Genomic DNA, 20512 nt, shown 5'->3' with positions numbered 1-20512 from the left:
CTAGCATGCACATAGTCCTCACTCCAGCCCCTGGGAGATGGAGAGAGCAGTCAGTACTGTTACTCTTATTTTCCAAAAGAGAAAGTTGGAGCTCAGAGATAACAAAGGGATTTCCAATATGACATAACTAATAAATTGTGAAATTGACCTAGATGTCAATGTCCTAATGCCACATTCCCTCCACCAGTTCACGCAACCCTTCTGGTTCTTAATCCTGCTCTCATATTTGAATCACATGGTAAGTTTTTGATCACTCTGGATGTCCAGACCTCAATCAACCCTGAAGAATCAAATGAGAATCTCTGTGGTGGGCACCATGCTTCATTTTTTAAAAAAATGTTAAGTCTTCCAGGTGATTCCAATGTGTAGCCAGGTTAAGAACCACAGTCCTACGTTGATCTAATCACATTCTAGCCTGTTCTGTAGCTGCTCCACTGCTTCTCCTGAGGGTGATCTTGGTGGTAACACTTATTCTATCAAGCCAGTACAGCATCCTTTAGCATTTTCCAACAATGGGCTGAAAGGCATTCAGAAATAGTTCACCCTTCAAACTTTGTCCCCTGCAATTAGCGTACTTTCTGAAGCATTGGGGGAAAAAATCTGGATAATTATTTCTTGGACTCGGTTGTAATTTTTCTCAAATGTAATAAAATTACAATGCAGTGCAATCCAGTGACATATCTTATTTGAGGGTTAAAGCCTTCCATTATGTTGTTTTCTATTTCTTTTGCTTATATTTGGTTTAACTCTGTTTATAGAATTTGCTCTATAGTTAATATATATATAGGTGCCTACTACAAAGCATGGTTTTAAAATGATTTTAATAACACATTCCACCAGTAAAACACAAAAAGTTGCCTCTAACATATGTATAGTTCCCTCCTTTATATTGCATACATATATCACTATGCTAATACATGATGCGCATTTTAAAACATACATAAAAATAGATAAAAATATTAATAGAAGTTCAGATACGGAATTCTTCCTGTATCCAGTGGTTTGCCCTTGGGTTCATATTATATTGTCCATTGTGGTGACCACTGCTGTAGAGGAAGCTGGAAAAGTCAATAAAAACATTGTTATTTGCTCTGTCTATATATGGAATAAAAAGTTAAGAAATTCATCAACGATTAATGGAGAAAGAAATTCACACTGTTGGAGGTTTGATCATGTCCCTTATAACCTGATGTAACCCAGTGCTCCCATTCTGTACCAGCCTTTCATCCTTCTATCCCATGCCTGCCACAGAGTGAGTGTCCCATAAATGTGTGCTGTTTGTTGCAAGACCTTCATTTCTTATCCTTTCTGATTCAACACAAGTGTAATCTAGAAACTCAACACAAATGCCTCATTCGTCCTATAAATTAGGGAATTTTGATAGCTTTTCTTTGGAATGTAATTTTTAACATATTTATATAATTGTTTCAACATTTATTAAGTGCCTACTACTTATAGTGCATCAATTGGGGGATTACAAAGATAAAAACACTCTAATTAGAGGGTGAATGGGTGAATGCTGAATGAGATACCGGCTTCCAGTTATGGAATGAATAAGTTAGGGGGGAATAAAAGGTACAGAATAAAGAATAAATAGTCAATGGGAGAGGAGCAAGATGGCGGAGGAGTAGGAGACCTACATTTCGTCTGGTTGCAGGAATTCAGCTAGATAGGAATCAAACTATTCTGAACACCTACGAACTCAACAGGAGATCGAAGAAAAGAATAGCAGCAACTCTCTGAACAGAAAAGCGACCACTTTCTGGAAGGGAGGATATGCGGAGAAGTGAATCCGAGGCGATATTCGTGAAGACAGACGGCGGGGGAGAGGCCTCTGTCCGCTGCTACTGGCAAGTAATAGAGCCGTGGAGCACAAAATCAGAACTTTTAGAAGTAGGCTCCACTGAGGGACATCGCTCCAGTGGCTAAGTGGGGGGTGGAACTCTCGTTGGGACAGTGTGATCTCAGGACCCTCAGGGTCACAGAAAGACCAGGGGTTCCTGATTGTGGCAGAGCTCCCAGGTATCATGGAGTGGGGAAGCCAGCTGCAGAGATGGAGCCGAGGAGTGGGCTCTCAGCTCGGGGTTGCCATAAACCGTGATCCGTGGCACAGGCGGGCCACTGCTCCTCCAGCAGGGACCCAACAAGTGGCAGATCTGGGAGATTCCCCTTCTTCCCCCAGGAGGAGCAGCTCGGGAGCACACCGCAGGGATCTGCTGGGTTTGGAGACTCCACACGGGGTCAGATGCCAGATATAGGAACGCTTGGTCACAGGCCAGGTGAGCATGGAGTGCAGCCAGAGACCAGGGAGATGGGAGTGATTGACTGCTTTTCTCTGGGGGACTCACTGAGGAGTGGGACCCCGAGTTCTCGGCTCCTCCTCCGTGGCAGAGATTGGGAGGCCGCCATTTTCACTCTCATCCTCCAAAGCTGTACAGAAAGCTTGCAGGGAACAAAAGCTCCCAAGAGCAAACCCAAGCAGATTACTTACCCCAGGCCCAGAAAGGCAATTCCTCCTCCGGCAAAGATATTTGAGAACCACAGCAACGGGCCCTTCCCCCAGAAGATGAGCAAGAACAGCCAGCCAAGACCAAGTTTACTGATCAATGAGAATGGCAGAACTCCAGCACTACGGAAATACAGCACGTAGAATTTATGGCTTTTTTCCCTGATTCTTTAGTCTTTCAAAGTTAATTTTTTTAATTTTCTTTTTTTTCTCTTTTTTTTTGAATTTTTCTTTTTCCCTTATTCAACCAACATCTTATCAATCCCTTTTTTAAAAATCTTTTTTATTTTTCATTTATAGAGTCATATTCTATCTCTTCATAGTAGTTAACCTTATTTTTGCTGTGTGTGTGTGTGTGTGTGTATATATAAAGTTGTTATCTCTTTAAAATTTTGGGATACAGTTTCTTCTAAAAGACCAAAATATACCCTAAATCTCTAGTGTATGGCTTTGTTCTAGTCTCCTGCCTGATCACATTCTCTCCCTTTGTTTTGTTTTTTTAATCCTCTTCTTTCTTTTTGCAACCAGCTTCTTATCAATTCCTTTTATAAAATCTTTTATAATTTTCATCTTTACAGTCATATTCCATCCCTTCATCATATTTATCCTTATTTTTGTACATATATTGTTCTTTCTTTAAAATTTTGAGAGGCACTTTCTTCTAACAGACCAAAAAACACCCAAAATCTAGTGTGTGGCACTGATCTATGCACCAGCCTGATCATATTTGATCATATTCTTTTTTTTCTTGATCTTTTTCTTTTACCTATTATTTTCTTTTTTCTTTCTCTCCCTTTTTCCCCAGTTTCAGGTCTCTTCTGATTTGTTTAGCGTATATTTTTTTCTGGGGTCATTGTTACACTGTTAGCGGTTTGTTCTCTCATTCATCTATTCTCCTCTGGACAAAATGACAAGATGGAAAAAATCACCTCAAAAAAAGAACAAGAGGCAGTACCGACTGCCAGGGACCTAATCAATACGGACATTAGTAAGATGTCAGAACTAGGGTTCAGAATGACAATTTTAAGGATACTAGCTGGGCTTGAAAAAAGCATAGAAGATATTAAAGAAACCCTTCCTGGAGAAATAAAAGAACAAAAATCTAACACAGTTGAAATCAAAAAGGCTATTAATGAGGTGCAATCAAAAATGGAGGCTCTAACTGCTAGGATAAATGAGGCAGGAGAGAGAATTAGTGATATAGAAGACCAAATGATGGAAAGTAAAGAAGCTGAGAAAAAGATAACTACTGGTTCATGAGGGCAGAATTCGAGAGAGAAGTGATACCATAAGACAAAACAATATTAGAAATTGGGATCCCAGAAGAAGAAGAAAGAGAGAGAGAGGCAGAAGGTATATTGGAGCAAATTATAGCAGAGAACTTCCCTAATTTGGGGAAGGAAACAGGCATCAAAATCCAGGAGGCACAGAGAACCCCCCGCAAAATCAATAAAAATAGGTCAACACCCCAACATCTAATAGTAAAATACTAGTCTCAGAGACAAAGAGAAAATCCTGAAAGCAGCTCGGGAGAAGAGATATGTAATCTACAATGGTAGAAACATTAGATTGGCAACAGACCTATCCACAGAGACCTGGCAGGCCAGAAAGGACTGGCAGGATATATTCAGAGCACTAAATGAGAAAAATATGCAGCCAGGAATACTATATCCAGCTAGGCTGTCATTGAAAATAGGAGGAGAGATAAAAAGCTTCCAGGACAAACAAAAACTAAAGGAATTTGAAAACACGAAACAGCCCTACAAGAAATCTTGAAAGGAGTCCTCTAATCAAAGAGAGAGCCTAAAAGTAACATGGACCAGAAAGGAATACAGACAATATACAGTAACAGTCACCTTACAGGCAATACAATGGCACTAAATTCCTATCTTTCAATAGTTACCCTGAATGTAAATGGGCTAAATGCCCCAATCAAAGACACAGGCTATCAGATTGGATTAAAAAACAAGACCCATCGATATGCTGTCTGCAAGAGACTCATTTTAGACCCAAAGACACCCCCAGATTGAAAGTGAGGGGGTGGAAAACCATTTACCATGCTAATGGACACCAAAAGAAAGCAGAGGTGGCAATCCTTATATCAGACAACTTAGATTTTAAACCAAAGACTGTAATACGAGATGAGGAAGGACACTATATTCTACTCAAAGGGTCTATCCAACAAGAAGATCTAACAATTGTAAATATCTATGCCCCTAACATGGGAGCAGCCAATTTTAGAAGCCAATTAATAACAAAAGCAAAGAAACACATCAACAACAATACAGTAATAGTGGGGGACTTTAACACCCCCCTCACTGACATGGACAGATCATCTAAGCAAAAGATCAACAAGGAAATAAAGACTTTAAAGGACACACTGGACCAAATGGACTTCACAGACATATTCAGAACATTCCATCCCAAAGCAACAGAATACACATTCTTCTCTAATGCCCATGGAACATTCTCCAGAATAGATCACACCCTAGGTCACCAATCAGGTCTCAACCAGTACCAAAAGATTGGGATCATTCCCTGCCTATTTTCAGACCACAGTGCTTTGAAACTAGAACTCAATCCCAAGAGGAGAGAAAGAAAGAACTCAAATACATGGAGGCATAAGAGCATCCTACTAAAGAATGAATGGGTCAACCAGGAAATTAAAGAAGAATTAAAAAATTCATGGAAACCAATGAAAATGGAAAATACAACTGTTCAAAATCTTTGGGATGCAGCAAAGGCAGTCCTAAGAGGAAAGTATATAGCAATACAAGCCTTTCTCAAGAAACAAGAAAGGTCTCAAATACACAACCTAACCCTACACCTAAAGGAGCTGGAGAAAGAACAGCAAATAAAGCCTAAACCCAGCAGGAGAAGAGAAATAATAAAGATCAGAGCAGAAATCAATGAAATAGAAACTAAAAGAACAGTGGAACAGATCAATGAAATTAGGAGCTGGATCTTTGAAAGAATTAACAAGATTGATAAACCCCTGGCCAGACTTATCAAAAGGAAAAGAGAAATGACCCAAATAAATGAAATCATAATTGAAAGAGGAGAGGTCACAACCAACACCAAAGAAATACAAACAATTATAAGAACATATTATGAGCAACTCTATGCCAGCAAATTAGGTAATCTGGAAGAAATGGAGGCATTCCTAGAGATGTATCAACTACCAAAACTGAACCAGGAAGAAAGAGAAAACCTGAACAGACCTATAACCACTAAGGAAATTGAAGCAGTCATCAAAAATCTCCCAACAAACAAAAGCTCAGGGCCAGATGGCTTCCCAGGGGAATGCTACCAAACATTTAAAGAATTAATACCTATTCTTCTGAAACTGTTCCAAAAAATAGACATGGAAGGAAACTTCCAAACTCATTTTATGAGGCCACCATTACCTTGATCCCAAAACCAGACAAAGACCCCATTCAAAAGGAGCATTACAGACCAATATCCTTGATGAACATGGATGCAAAAACTCTCACCAAAATACTAGCCAATAGGATTCAACAGTACTACATTAAAAGGATCATTCACCACAACTAAGTGGGATTTATCCCTGGGCTGCAAGTTTGGTTCAACATCTGCAAATCAATCAATGTGATACAATACATTAATAAAAGAAAGAACAAGAACTGTATGATCCTCTCAATAGATGCAGAAAAAGCATTTGACAAAGTACAGCATCCTTTCTTGATTAAAACTCCTCAGAGGATAGGGATAGAGGATACATACCTCAATATCATAAAAGCCATCTATGAAAAGCCTATAGCAAATATCATTCTCAATGGGGAATAACAGAGCTTTCTCCCTAAGGTCAGGAAAACAGCAGGGATGTCCACTATCACCACTGCTATTCAACATAGTATTGGAAGTCCTAGCCACAGCAATCAGACAACAAAAAGAAATAAAAGGCATCCAAATTGGCAAAGAGGAACTCAAATCTCACTCTTTGCAGATGATATGATACTTTATGTGGAAAACCTAAAAGACTCCACCCCAAAACTGCTAGAACTCATACAGGAGTTCAGTAAAGTGGCAGGATATAAAATCAATGCACAGAAATCAGTGGCATTCCTATGCACCAACAACAAGACAGAAGAAAGAAATTAAGGAGTCGATCCCATTTACAATTGCACCCAAAACCATAAGATACCTAGGAATAAATCTAACCAAAGAGGCAAAGGATCTGTACTCAGAAAACTATAAAATACTCATGAAAGAAATTGAGGAAGACACAAAGAAATGAAAAAACGTTCCATGCTCATGGATTAGAAGAACAAATATTGTGAAGATGTCAATGCTACCTAGAGCAATCTACACATTCAATGCAATCCCCATCAAAATACCATCCACTTTTTTCAAAGAAATGCAACAAATCATCCTAAAATTTGTATGGAACCAGAAAAGACCCCGCATAGCCAGAGGAATGTTGAAAAAGAAAAGCAAAGCTGGTGGCATCACAATTCCGGACTTCCAGCTCTATTACAAAGCTGTGATCATCAAGACAGTATGGTACTGGCACAAAAAACAGACATATAGATCAATGAAACAGAATAGAGAGCCCAGAAATGGACCCTCAGCTCTATGGTCAACTAATCTTTGACAAAGCAGGAAAGAATGTCCAATGGCAAAAAGACAGTCCCTTCAACAAATGGTGTTGGGAAAATTGGATAGCCACATGCAGAAGAATGAAACTGGACCATTTCCTTACACCACACACAAAAATAGACTCCAAATGGTTGAAAGACCTAAATTTGAGACAGGAGTCCATCAAAATCCTAAAGGAGAACACAGGCAGCAACCTCTTCGACCTCAGCTGCAGCAACTTCTTCCTAGAAACATTGCCAGAGGCAAGGGAAGCAAGGGAAAATGAACTATTGGGACTTCATCAAAATAAAAAGCTTTTGCACAGCAAAAGAAACAGTCAAAAAAACCAAAAGACAACTGACAGAATGGGAGAAGATATTTGCAAATGACATATCAGATAAAGGGCTAGTAGCCAAAATCTATAAAGAACAAATGATCCAGTCAAGAAATTGGCAGAAGACATGAACAGACATTTTTCCAAAGAAGACATCCGAATGGCCAACAGACACATGAAAAAGTGCTCAACATCACTCGGCATCAGGGAAATCCAAATCAAAACTTCAATGAGATATCACCTCACACGAGTCAGAATGGCTAAAATTAACGAGTCAGGAAATGACAGATGTTGGCGGGATGCAGATAAAAGGAACCCTCCTACAGTGTTAGTGGGAATGCAAGCTGGTACAGCCACTCTGAAAAACAGTATGGAGGTTCCTCAAAATTTGAAAATACAGCTACCATACGATCCAGCAATTGCACTACTGGGTATTTACCCCAAAGATACAATTGTAGTGATCCGAAGGGATATGTGCACCCTGATGTTTATAGCAGCAATGTCCAAAATAGCCAAACTGTGGAAAGAGTCAAGATGTCCATCGACAGATGAATGGATAAAGAAGATGTGGTATATATATATATATATATATATATATATATATATATATATATATATAGGAATGGAATATTATGCAGCCATCAAAAGGAATGAAATCTTGCCATTTGCAACGACGTGGATGGAACTGGAGGGTGTTATGCTGAGCGAAATAAGTTAATCAGAGAAAGACATGTATCATATGACCTCACTGATATGAGGAATTCTTAATTGCAGGAAACAAACTGAGGGTTGCTGGAGTGGTGGGGGATGGGAGGGATGGGGTGGCTGGGTGATAGACATTGGGGAGGGTATGGGCTATGGTGAGCACTGTGAATTGTGTAAAACTATTGAAAACCAGACCTGTACCTCTGAAACAAATAATATATGTTAAAAAAGGAAGGGAAAAATAAGGGGGGGAAATCAGAGGGGGAGACGAACTATGAGAGACTATGGACTCTGAGAAACAAACTGAGGGTCCTAGAGGGGAGGGGGGTGGGGGGATGGGTTAGCCTGGTAATGGGTATTAAAGAGGGCACATACTGAATGGAGCACTGGGTGTTATACGCAAACAATGAATCATGGAACACTACATCAAAAACTAATGATGTAATGTATGGTGATTAACATAACACAATAAAATTTTTTAAAAATGTAAAAAAAAAGAATATATAGTCAATTATATTGTAATAGTGTTGCATGGTGACAGATGGTAGCTACACTTGTGGTGAGCAAAGCCTCATGCACAAACTTGTTGAATCGCTGTGTTGTACACCTGAAAATAATGTAACATTGTATGTTAACTACACTCAACACTAAAAAAAAAAAAAGACAATCTAATCATTGCCCTTTAGAAGATCAATCCTTGAACAGGGAAGAGGCATTGCAAGAGTAAGTGTTGTAGAAGATAGGAGTGGTCATTTTCACACAAGGAGCTATTTTCAGCGACAGGATCACCAAAAACATTGTATCTGATGTTTGATGACTATTTGGATACTGCTCTATCTTATATAGTGTCTTTTCATGTTCATGGTATCTCTCCTTTCTCCTAAATACAAGTAAATCAACAAATAAATCAGTATTATCCCTATTTTGCATATAAGGAAGTTTTAATGCTCAATAAATACGTTAACTGACCAAAATTCATGAATCTAGGAATTGAAACCAGATGTGATGCTACATTTAAAATTTACTCTCATTATGCCAAGTTACGTTCATTTCTAGAAACATCTAGGATTAAAATATGCAATTATTTCTAAAAGAATTAAATCAATTCACTGGCCATGAGAACCAAGTTCCTTCTTCTCCATTCCAATTTTCCACCACTCATAAGATCTTGCTGTGTGTGCTTCCTAATGAAGCCACTGCACTTTGTTTCTGTTCTTTTTTTTTTTTTTTAAGATTTATTTATTTGAGAGAGTGGATGGGGGGCAAAGGGGGAGAGAGTCTTAAATAGACTCCATGCTGAGCATGGAGCCCAACATGCGGCTCGATCTCAAGACCCTGAGCTCATGACCCTGAGATCACGACCTGAGCTGAAACCAAAAGTCAGGCACTTAACTGACTGCCACCCAGCCTCCCCACTTTGTTTCTGTTCTTACTTGAAGTTTTTTTTTCTTGTTCATTTAAAATATAGAATTAATTTGATTCTAACCATAACTAATGCATGATCGTTGCTGAAAAGATGAAAAATAAGAAACTATTATCCAAAGATAACTATTATTATTTCATATTTATTTATAGTTACTGTTTTTAAAATAAATTTATTATAGCCATGAATTGCAGTGTACTGCAGGGATTTTAGTCTTTGGTTTATGCATATTCATTTTCATATCATTGACATTAGCACATTAGATTGGTCTCCCTTTTTAATTTTTTTAAATTTTGTTAGGTTTTTTAAATTTCATTTCCAGAATAGTTAACACACAGTGTTACATTAGTTTTAGATGTACAATACAGTGATTCAACAATTCTATCCATTACTTAGTGCTCCTTTTTAATTCATCTTATCTAGTGATCAACAACTTTGTCTCCTTAAAAAGTTAACTTTGGAGTTTGTGATTTTTTTTTTTTTTTACAGTGTTTGTAGAGTTCCCACATTTCCTTGTACTATGTCTTAGGTAGTATTTATGCCCACCTCCTAGTTTGTGCCACCATGTTGGTATTCCTGAATAAATACGGAAAGGTCAGCATTTCACCATCTGTATATCGCCCATTCCTCTTTATTACCACTCTCCTGCTGCCACACCTTCCACCTTTGTCCCATCACATATCATTTAGCTTGCACTCATTTGATTCCCACAACACTGACCCTGCTCGCTTCTTGCAGGTTTTTCGGCACCTCTTTCTTCAGCTAGTTTGCCCTCCTTTGTCCCTGTATCGTGCTCAAATTCAGTGCTCCCTTTTCTGTTGTAGAAAATGAGTCCTGTCATCTCTAACCTCTCTGCTTGGCCTCAGTCCTTCATCCTATTGCAAACATATGGCCAGGCAGCACACATGCCCCTCTCCGTGTAGTGCACCCACAGAAACACTGCATTCAGATGCACATAATTTTTTTTCTGAAATCAGGCCAGTTGTTCAGTGTTCACCATTATACGCAGATACTTGATGCAAAAGAAAAAAGACAATAAAAAACAATGACAAGAGCAACTAGCCAATCAGTGTAATGTCCCTTCTCTCTGTGTACAATCAGCTCCAGCTGTAGGCCCTTTATCTTGAGAGTTCATAGGATAATGCACACACATAATTAACCCAAATAAACCCACTTTTGTTGAAAACATTTTGAAGACTTCAGCACAAAAGAGCACTTTTTGGTCCAGATCCTGTACTATTCTGAATTTTTAAAAAGACCACACAGAAGCCTCATCAACAGTACCCTAATTAAACTCATCAGTTCACAGATGTTTACAGGAAAATGCTCAGCAAAAAATTTCACCAAGAATTCCTGTTTCCTGAGAAGAGAGATGTATGATGACAATAGTGATAGTAATAAGAGCTAACATTAATAAGTATTTTAATGTTCCTGCCACTTTACTTAGATTAATACATTTACATCAATAACTCTTTAAGGTAGCAATTATTATCATACCTATTTTACAGATGCCAAAACTGAGGCCAAGAAGATTAAGTTGTCCAAATTAACACAACTAGGAAGAGCTGGGACCAGGATCCTGGTCTGCATGACTCAAAAGCATGTGCTCTAAATCACTATGTTCTGTTGCCAATATCGTGCCACCTGTTCCAAAACTAAAATCTGTGTCAATGTTCCAACACTTTGTAGTCACCAAATAAAAACCAACTGAAATACCATTATTATAAACCACCATTATCCCCACTTCTGTACTCTACCCTTTGCTCAACTTCTACTTTCTGGTCTAAAGAGTTCTCTGGTGGGATCTGAGAATCTGCATGCAAAGCATTCTCAGTAAACATGCTTGAAGCTTGAAGTGTGTCTTACTAGAATATGAGATTTAAGGGAGCTGGGGACCTTCTCTATCTGAAAAAGGAATACAGATGAGTGGTCAAAAGCCTGGTCTCTGGATCCAAACTGCTTGCTTTTAATCTGCTTCTACCACTATTAGATCAATGACTTTGGGCAAGTTTCTTCACCTCTTGGAGGCACGCCTTTCTAATCTGTAAAGTGAAAGCAATTATATTAGCTACCACACAAGTTATTGTGAGGTTCTATTGTGTTAATGTATGTAAATGACTTAGAATAATTCCCAGTGTAATATAGGCTACATAAGTTTCTGCTATGGTTATAATTTTCTTTCTTACTATTTATTACTGTATCTCTAATATGTAGAACCATGACTTATACATAATAGGTATGTATTTGACCAATGGATGAACATGTGCTAGACACTGGAAATACAAAAGGATGTAAGAGAATGTCTCTTGTCTAGAACAGAACTATAGGAACCAGTGGAAAAGTTTATAGCTTAATGGAGAGTTCATGATCAGCATTCATACACATCAGTCAGGTCCAGTTCCCTCCAGTTCTGGGGTCCCTAACTTGGGCTAAACCATCAAGGATTAATTGGCACATGGAATTTATAGAACATGAGACAAAAAGAAAAAAAAAAATGTTGCAAGGTATTCTGTGACTAAAGCTCTAATTAAATAGTCCAGAGAATAGGGGATCCAATCTAATGCTCTTTGGCACATTTAATTCTGCATCATTTCAGCAGAAATTAACTAAAGAATCACTCCATTAAAACAATAGTAGCCAAATAAGAATAAATTATTTAAAATACTTTGTAAATATTTTAAAACCATCTAAGAGAAGAGCTGCAGAGCTTCCACTATAATGCCACGAAGTAAAAATTGCACTTGCATCAGGCTCTTCTGTCCAGTAAAAAGGAGTTGCTGTTGAAGTGGATGGGAATAGGGTACCCTTGAACTTGTTCACCTACAAAACCCTGTTTTCCAATATTAACCTTAGAAAATCAACTTGTTAAATAACATTTTGATGGGAACAATTTTTATTTATTTTTATTCTTTTAGAGGGCAGGGGGGAGAGAGTGTGCAATAGTGAGAGAGAGAATCTTAAACAGGTTCCATGCCCAGCATGAAGCCCAGCATGGGGCTCAATCTCATGACCCTGAGATCATGACCTGAGCTGAAATCAAGAGTTGGAGGCTTAACTGACTGAGCCACCCAGGCCCCCAGATGGGAAAAATTTTTTAAGTGAAAAAAAACAAAAACAAAACAAGTTTGGTGTAACTGTAGGAAAATTGGGGCTCTCATATAATGTTTGTATAAGAGTAAACTTGTTCCTCTCTCCATAGGGCACTTTAAGAATAGGTATCAGGAGGCTTATAATATTCATATAGTCTGGTCCAACAATTCCACTTGTATGATTTATCCCAAAGAAATCATCAGAGTTGTGTGCAAATACAGAAAAAAGTTTACTGCAACATTATTTATAGTAGAAAAAATTAGAAGCAAACTAAACATGCTTTAGTAAGAGATTGGTTAAAGTATTACATTACAACCATGCAACACAATGCTCTATAGGAAACAAAGTCATGTTGTTGCTGTATGCTATGATATGGCCTAACAGTCACTCTAGATTTAAAAAGCAGGTTCCAAAACAATATGTACAATATGGTCACTATTACTTAAAGAAATATATCCCAAATAGAGAGACTTTGGTTAGTTTTTATTCTTTTTTTTTTTTTTTTTTTTTTTTAGTTCAATGAGTTTGTAATTGGAAAAACCATAGCATAGGAAGAGAGACATTTGACCCCTCCTTTCTTTTTTCCACAAATAGTATTCTGATTTGCATTATGATACATTGCTTTCTCATAGAAAAAGACAGAAGCAACTTTGTTTTGTTAGCATCAACAGCTTATCTGCTTTTGCTAATGCCATAAATCCATCTTTTCTATCAAAGTATGATGTAGATACTGGATTGTAATCATTGCTATTTAATCTTTAAATAATTCTGTATATCCTTTTGCCTGTTTCTTTTCGCCTGCATAGATTTGACTCTAATATTAAATATTATTTTTCTTTCAGGTAAACAACTACAGTTTAGAAGAAGTGACGCATGAAGAGGCAGTCGCAATACTGAAGAATACATCTGATGTTGTTTATCTAAAAGTTGGCAAGCCCACCACCATTTATATGACTGATCCTTATGGTCCACCTGATATTACTCACTGTAAGTGCCATTCTCAGTGTCCCTCTGCCAGGTGTATAAAATTGGAATTCTGCAAAATTTGGCAAAGTACTCTGTTTGCCTCTTCGCTCTTGTTTAACCTGTGGGAATAGTTCCAAGGGATGCTGTGCTGCACTCCTTGGTTTGAAGGTGGGACACCCTGATGGGTTAGAAAGTCCGCCATTTAAGAAAGGCTTAATGAGGTATGTAATGGACAGTGTGATTACAGTAACGTACGAGCAACACCTTTTTAAAGGCTATTTCTCAAGCCCCTAAAACATGATAGCTCTCATGCCATAGTATCCCCCCTTCCTACTTCAAACCTATATAATAGCAAATGAAGAAAGAGAAAGACTGGCAAAATAGACCTCTGCTCCCTCCTGGGGGAGAGGATCTTGCACTTGAATGGTGGCATTATGATCCTCAATCACCATCACCATAGCTCTTATCTTTACCTGGATATTATATTGGCAGGGAAGCCAGGGAAAGCTCTCAGTCACCATGGCAGTAGAATTGAGTTGTGGGTGGGGGGTTTCTAGGCCAACAACTAACTATGAGATGCTGTGTTGAGTCCTATAAAATCCACTCCTACATAAGCCCCATGTTTCCTTCTCTTCTTAATAGGTCAGCAAGAACTTTAAGGTTCTGTCTCTGGGGACTAGATTCAGAAGCAATTTTTTTTTTTCTTCTGTGAGTTTAAGGGACAGTTCTGTCAAAATCAGTAAGCTTGTTCATTCTGGAATTTTGAGAAACCAGTTTGTGAGATTGGGAACTCAGAATATCTTCAGGACCTGCCATCAATTAGTATTCCAGTCTTAAGCAAGTCACTTAATGTCTTAGATTTAGATGTTTCTCTTGAGAGAAATTTAAAGGTTGAATAATTTTGTTACCTGCCCATTATGTTAGCTATTGCTTTTCTTAATGATGATTCAAAAATGAGTTGCCCCCAAAATACATACTTTTCCAAGCATGCGGTAAGCTGAGATCAGCCTTACCTTAGGATATGAAAGAATTTTAACTTTCTAAGTTTTCCAAACTCGATGAATTTAGAAAAATCAGCTTTGAGACCCTGAGCAACTTCATGAAGGATATATAAGGTCAACGTTAAAGTGATAAAAGCAAGAAAACAAAGCTTGCTATTCAATTCAAAAAATATATATTGAGTAACCTCAATATGTATGACACCTTGTAATATGTGGGATACAAAGGAAATGCAATCATGGCCTTTCTTGGAAGAAAGGCTAATTCAGATATAAGAATAACAGCAGTATTTGGCAACATAAGAGGGATGTACATGCCATGGAAGTGGTAAAAGTAAATGTGCTTTGGGACTCAAAGGAAAGGGATACTACCGTCTTTGGACAATCATAAAACTCTTTATGGAAAGGGTGACATTTGAATTGTATCTTAAAGAGTGGAAGAAATTTCAGTATCAAAGATGTGTTAAGAGACAGAAATTGTAGGTAACTGATGAAAGTACAAATATTGGGAAGAGTTGTCTTTGTTGGAGGACTATAGGATATGTGTAAGTGGGATATTGAAATGGATCAGTCTGGTAAGGATGACAAAAGGAAGTTTATATTCAGTACAGTAGCAGCAACAGGGAACACTTAAGCAGGAGAACAGCATTATCAGAGTTGGATTTCTTAGTCTATAAAATGGATTTCTACAGAGGGGTGGGAGGCAGGAGACCCAGGCAGGAGGCGTTTTTATACATTCAAAAGGGAGGAAGGGAGATGAATTACTGTGGAGGACTAGAAAAGAAAGGCCAGAATCCTTGGCCTTTCTGGGGTGATAGTACAGTATCTTTGGGGATTAAAGTCTTATATAAGAACTTGCTCCTAGGAGCCTTCTAGATCTGATGATTGAATATTAATTATGTGAAAAGAATGTGAGCTCTGCAATTAGAAAGCTAACATTTTTATTTCAATAGAAAATCATCTTTCTGAAAATACATGTGCTGGGTCTCTCCTCCAATTCTTCTCTTCACCTAATTATACAAACTGGGTTTATAGATATAAATGTTATTCCATCTTTCTAATCCTAAAGGTCACCATGTGCTTGTACATATTAAATGCAAACAGACAGTAGTAACTCCTCCCTCTTGGGAGGCAAGAAAATCCTCGGCATGTAGCAAAGTCTTCCTATTTTTAACAGAACTATAGGATGACACATTGAGTCACCCACATAACAGGTTTCTTCTCTTTTCTCTTTTTCGCCCCTTAGCTTATTCTCCACCAATGGAAAACCATCTACTATCTGGCAACAATGGAACTTTAGAATATAAAACTTCCCTGCCACCCATCTCTCCAGGAAGGTACTCACCGATTCCAAAGCACATGCTTGTTGAAGACGATTACACCAGGTCAGATGTGCTTATTGGTTAATTGGATTTGTGATCATTCCTGGGAAGAAACGGCATTTGCCTAACATGTCAGCCATTGCTTTGGGGGTTAACAAAAGTTTCTGAGCACCACTGAAACTCACCATCATCTTGTCTCCAGTGGAAATCTGCAAATTCTCATAAACATGTATCATTAGGAATCAAAATCACTAATTCTTTGTGAGAAGTGGCACTGTATACGTACTCATCACTTTGCAATTTATTAAGACTTTCACACATGATGCTGTTTGAGCTCGACAGCCATTTTGTCAGATAGTTAACTTGAGAGGAGGTGGTGAGAGGTAACTACTAAGGAAGTACATACCGATATTACATATCTGGTTAGTGGGGCAGTCGGGACTGAAACCTTTGTCTTTTGATGCTAAATTCCATGTTTTTGACACCAATGGCTACCCACAATTCAATGGAGTTGGGAAATGAGTCAACCCTTCCTTGTAGCACAATAGCTACAAGTAGAAAGAAAAGGGATGAAATTAACTGCAAATGGTTTGAATTTAATATATGCTGTTAATTCCAAAGGGGAACAGGACAGGAATTTAGGATAGAGCACAGAACCACATTGCTAATGCCATGAAGTAAAACCAATTTTAAACAGCACACCTATGAAAAAGTCAGGTGTGACAGTTCACAAAGCAGACTAGCTTCCTTGACTTAATTGTCACCATTAAGGATATGGGAATAAATAAGAATAAATGTACATTTTTTTTATCTTTAAATATTTTTGTTCCAAAGTAATGTATGCTCATTGCATTTGGTGAAATAATGCGAAAATGTTCGAGAAACAAAACCCTCTCCCAAACTCCTGCCAGAGCAACATTGAGGTTCCCAATATAACAGCCTGGCATGAACCTTTCATACTTTCTGCATGTTCATATAAACCCATACAAATTCACAGTCAGATATAGATGGGACTTGATACTGTTTTTACAAAGTAAGCTCATATTTTAGAAATTGCTCTTCAACTTGCTTTTCTCAGTGAACAATACTTTTGCCTGAAATGAGATTACATAAAAATACATACACACTTTTTCTGGAAGTGTTTGTGTGTAAAAATGATAGAGATGGACCCTTTTGGTTTAATATCTGCCTGTCTAATGAAGCCATTTGTCAGCCTTTAAAAAAAAAAAATAGAGGAGGCTTCTTGCCACATAACTTCCCTCACCGGTACGCAGGCCTGCTTTGGTCTTTTCATTCCTTTGCTATTTCTTTTTAAATGATTAAGCATTTTCCATTTATTTTGCAATTTCAGGTTTGCTGAAGTAGCTTGTTACATCTTTAGCCAAGGAATGGAATGTTTAGATGCTGCAAATGTGCATCTGTGGTATAAATCAAATATAAACTTCTTCCTATGCTGAAACATCTAATCTCTTTGCTCTTAATTAAAATGAGGGCTGCAGCAAAGATAATCCTCATGACTCTCTAAAGAATTGTATAAATATAAGCACCTTTATTCACCAGAGGAATGATCTATTTGCTTTCATTCTATCACTAATATTTATATGATTTTAATTTGAAAATATCATTTTATCTTACTAGACACCATATGGAATTAAAATTGACTAAATCCCCTTCATAATCCAGGTGCTTTGCTAGCTGTTTTACCTACACTATTCATTTACTTCTGCCAAAACACAGAAAGAAGGGTCACTCTTATTTTATACATGTAGAAGTTGAAGTTCAAAGATGTTAAATAACTTGCTTATAGTCACACTGCTTTTAGGTAGAAAAACTGTGGGTGCCCTGCCAGCTACAAAATTCTGTATAAGAAGAAACATTTTAAATTTCTCCTTATTTTTTTATTTATTTTTTTTACTTTTTTTGTTTGTTTTTTGTTTTTTTTCTATTTATTTATTTATTTATTTATTTATTTATTTATTTATTTATTTATTATTCTTATGTTAATCCCCATACATTACATCATTAGTTTTAGATGAAGTGTTCCATGATTCATTGTTTGTGCATTAACACCCAGTGCTCCATGCAGAATGTGCCCTCCTCAATACCCACCACAAGGCTAACCCATCTTCCCACCCCCTCCCCTCTAGAACCCTCAGTTTGTTTTTCAGAGTCCATCGTCTCTCATGGTTCATCTACCCCTCCGATTTCCCCCGCTTCATTCTTCCCCTCCCACTACCTTCTTCTTCTTCTTTTTTTTTCCTTAACATATATTTCATTATTTGTTTCAGAGGTACAGATCTGAGATTCAACAGTCTTGCACAATTCACAGTGCTTACCAGAGCACATACCCTCCCCAGTGTCTATCACCCAGTCACCCCATCCCTCCCACCCCACCCCCCACTCCAGCAACTCTCAGTTTGTTTCCTGCGATTAAGAATTCCTCATATCAGTGAGATCATATGATACATGTCTTTCTCTGTTTGACTTATTTCACTCAACATAATACCCTCCAGTTCCATCCACGTCATTGCAAATGGCAAGATCTCATTCCTTTTGATGGCTGCATAATATTCCATTGTATATATATACCACTGCTTCTTTATCCATCCATCTGTCGATGGACATCTTGGCTCTTTCCACAGTTTGGCTATTGTGCACATTGCTGCTATAAACATCGGGGTACACGTACCCCTTCGGATCCCTACTTTTGTATCTTTGGGGTAAAAACCCAGTAGTGTAATTCCTGGATCATATGGTAGCTCTATTTTCAACTTTTTGAGGAACCTCCATACAGTTTTCCAGAGTGGCTGCACCAGCTTGCATTCCCACCAACAGTGTAGGAGGGTTCCCCTTTCTCCGCATCCCCGCCAACATCTGTCGTTTCCTGACTTGTTCATTTTAGCCATTCTGACTCGTGTGAGGTGGTATCTCATTGAGGTTTTGATTTGGATTTCCCTGATGCCGAGCGATATTGAGCACTTTTTCATGTGTCTGTTGGCCATTTGTATGTCTTCTTTCAAAAAATGTCTGTTCATGTCTTCTGCCCATTTCTTGACTGGATTCTTTGTTCTTTGGGTGTTGAGTTTGATGAGTTCTTTATAGATTTTGGATACTAACCCTTTATCTGATATGTCATTTGCAAATATCTTCTCCCATTCTGTCGGTTGTCTTTTGGTTTTGTTGACTGTTTCCTTTGCTTTGCAAAAGCTTTTTATCTTGATGAAGTCCCAATAGTTCATTTTTGCCCTTGCTTCCCTTGCCTTTGGCGATGTTTCTAGGAAGAAGTTGCTTCGGCTGAGGTCGAAGAGGTTGCTGCTTGTGTTCTCCTTTAGGATTTGGATGGACTCCTGTCTCACATTGAGGTCTTTCAACCATTTGGAGTCTATTTTTGTGTGTGGTGTAAGGAAATGGTCCAGGTTCATTCTTCTGCATGTGGCTATCCAATTTTCCCAACACCATTTGTTGAAGAGACTGTTTGTTCCATTGGACATTCTTTCCTGCTTTGTCAAAGATGAGTTGACCGTAGAGTTGAGGGTCCATTTCTGGGCTCTCTATTCTGTTCCATTGATCTATGTGTCTGTTTTTGTGCCAGTACCATGCTGTCTTGATGATGACAGTCATCAAGTCCAGAAGTCTGGAATTGTGATGCCACCGACTTTGCTTTTCTTTTTCAACATTCCTCTGGCTATGCGGGGTCTTTTCTGGTTCCATACAAATTTTAGGATGATTTGTTGCATTTCTTTGAAAAAAGTGGATGGTATTTTGATGGGGATTGCATTGAATGTGTAGATTGCTCTAGGTAGCATTGACATCTTCACAATATTTGTTCTTCCAATCCATGAGCATGGAACGTTTTTCCATTTCTTTGTGTCTTCCTCAATTTCTTTCATGAGTATTTTATAGTTTTCTGAGTACAGATCCTTTGCCTCTTTGGTTAGATTTATTCCTAGGTATCTTATGGTTTTGGGTGCAAATGTAAATGGGATCGACTCCTTAATTTCTCTTTCTTCTGTCTTGTTGTTGGTGCATACGAATGCCACTGACTTCTGTGCATTGATTTTATATCCTGCCACTTTACTGAATTCCTGGATGAGTTCTAGCAGTTTTGGGGTGGAGTCTTTTGGGTTTTCCACATAAAGTATCATATCATCTGCAAAGAGTGAGATTTGAGTTCCTCTTTGCCAATTTGGATGCCTTTGATTTCTTTTTGTTGTCTGATTGCTGTGGCTAGGACTTCCAATACTATGTTGAATAGCAGTGGTGATAGTGGACATCCCTGCCACGTTCCTGACCTTAGGGGGAAAGCTCTCAGTTTTTCCCCATTGAGAATGATATTCGCTGTAGGTTTTTCATAGATGGCTTTTATGATATTGAGGTATGTACCCTCTATCCCTATACTCTGAAGAGTTTTGATCAAGAAAGGATGCTGTACTTTGTCAAAAGCTTTTTCTGCATCTATTGAGAGGATCATATGATTCTTGTTCTTTCTTTTGTTAATGTATTGTATCACATTGATTGATTTGCGGATGTTGAACCAACCTTGCAGCCCAGGGATAAATCCCACTTGGT

The 20512-nt window shown here is 38.1% G+C and overlaps 1 protein-coding gene across 1 annotated transcript in view; it reads left to right on the top strand.

Moving 5' to 3' along the window:
* Window positions 1-20512, top strand: part of LOC118004277 (disks large homolog 2) — a 776050-nt gene that overhangs the window by 272491 nt on the left and 483047 nt on the right. Inside the window, exons 7-8 of the mRNA XM_034995567.1 lie at window positions 13500-13644; window positions 15868-16006. Coding sequence (XP_034851458.1) covers window positions 13500-13644; window positions 15868-16006 — 284 coding nt within the window. The remainder of the gene's footprint in view (window positions 1-13499; window positions 13645-15867; window positions 16007-20512) is intronic.

This window comes from Mirounga leonina, unplaced genomic scaffold, assembly GCF_011800145.1.
Source record: "Mirounga leonina isolate KUSES-001 unplaced genomic scaffold, KU_Mleo_1.0 Mir_92, whole genome shotgun sequence".
Lineage (NCBI taxonomy): Eukaryota > Metazoa > Chordata > Mammalia > Carnivora > Phocidae > Mirounga > Mirounga leonina.
This window is presented reverse-complemented; position numbering and strand designations above follow the sequence as displayed.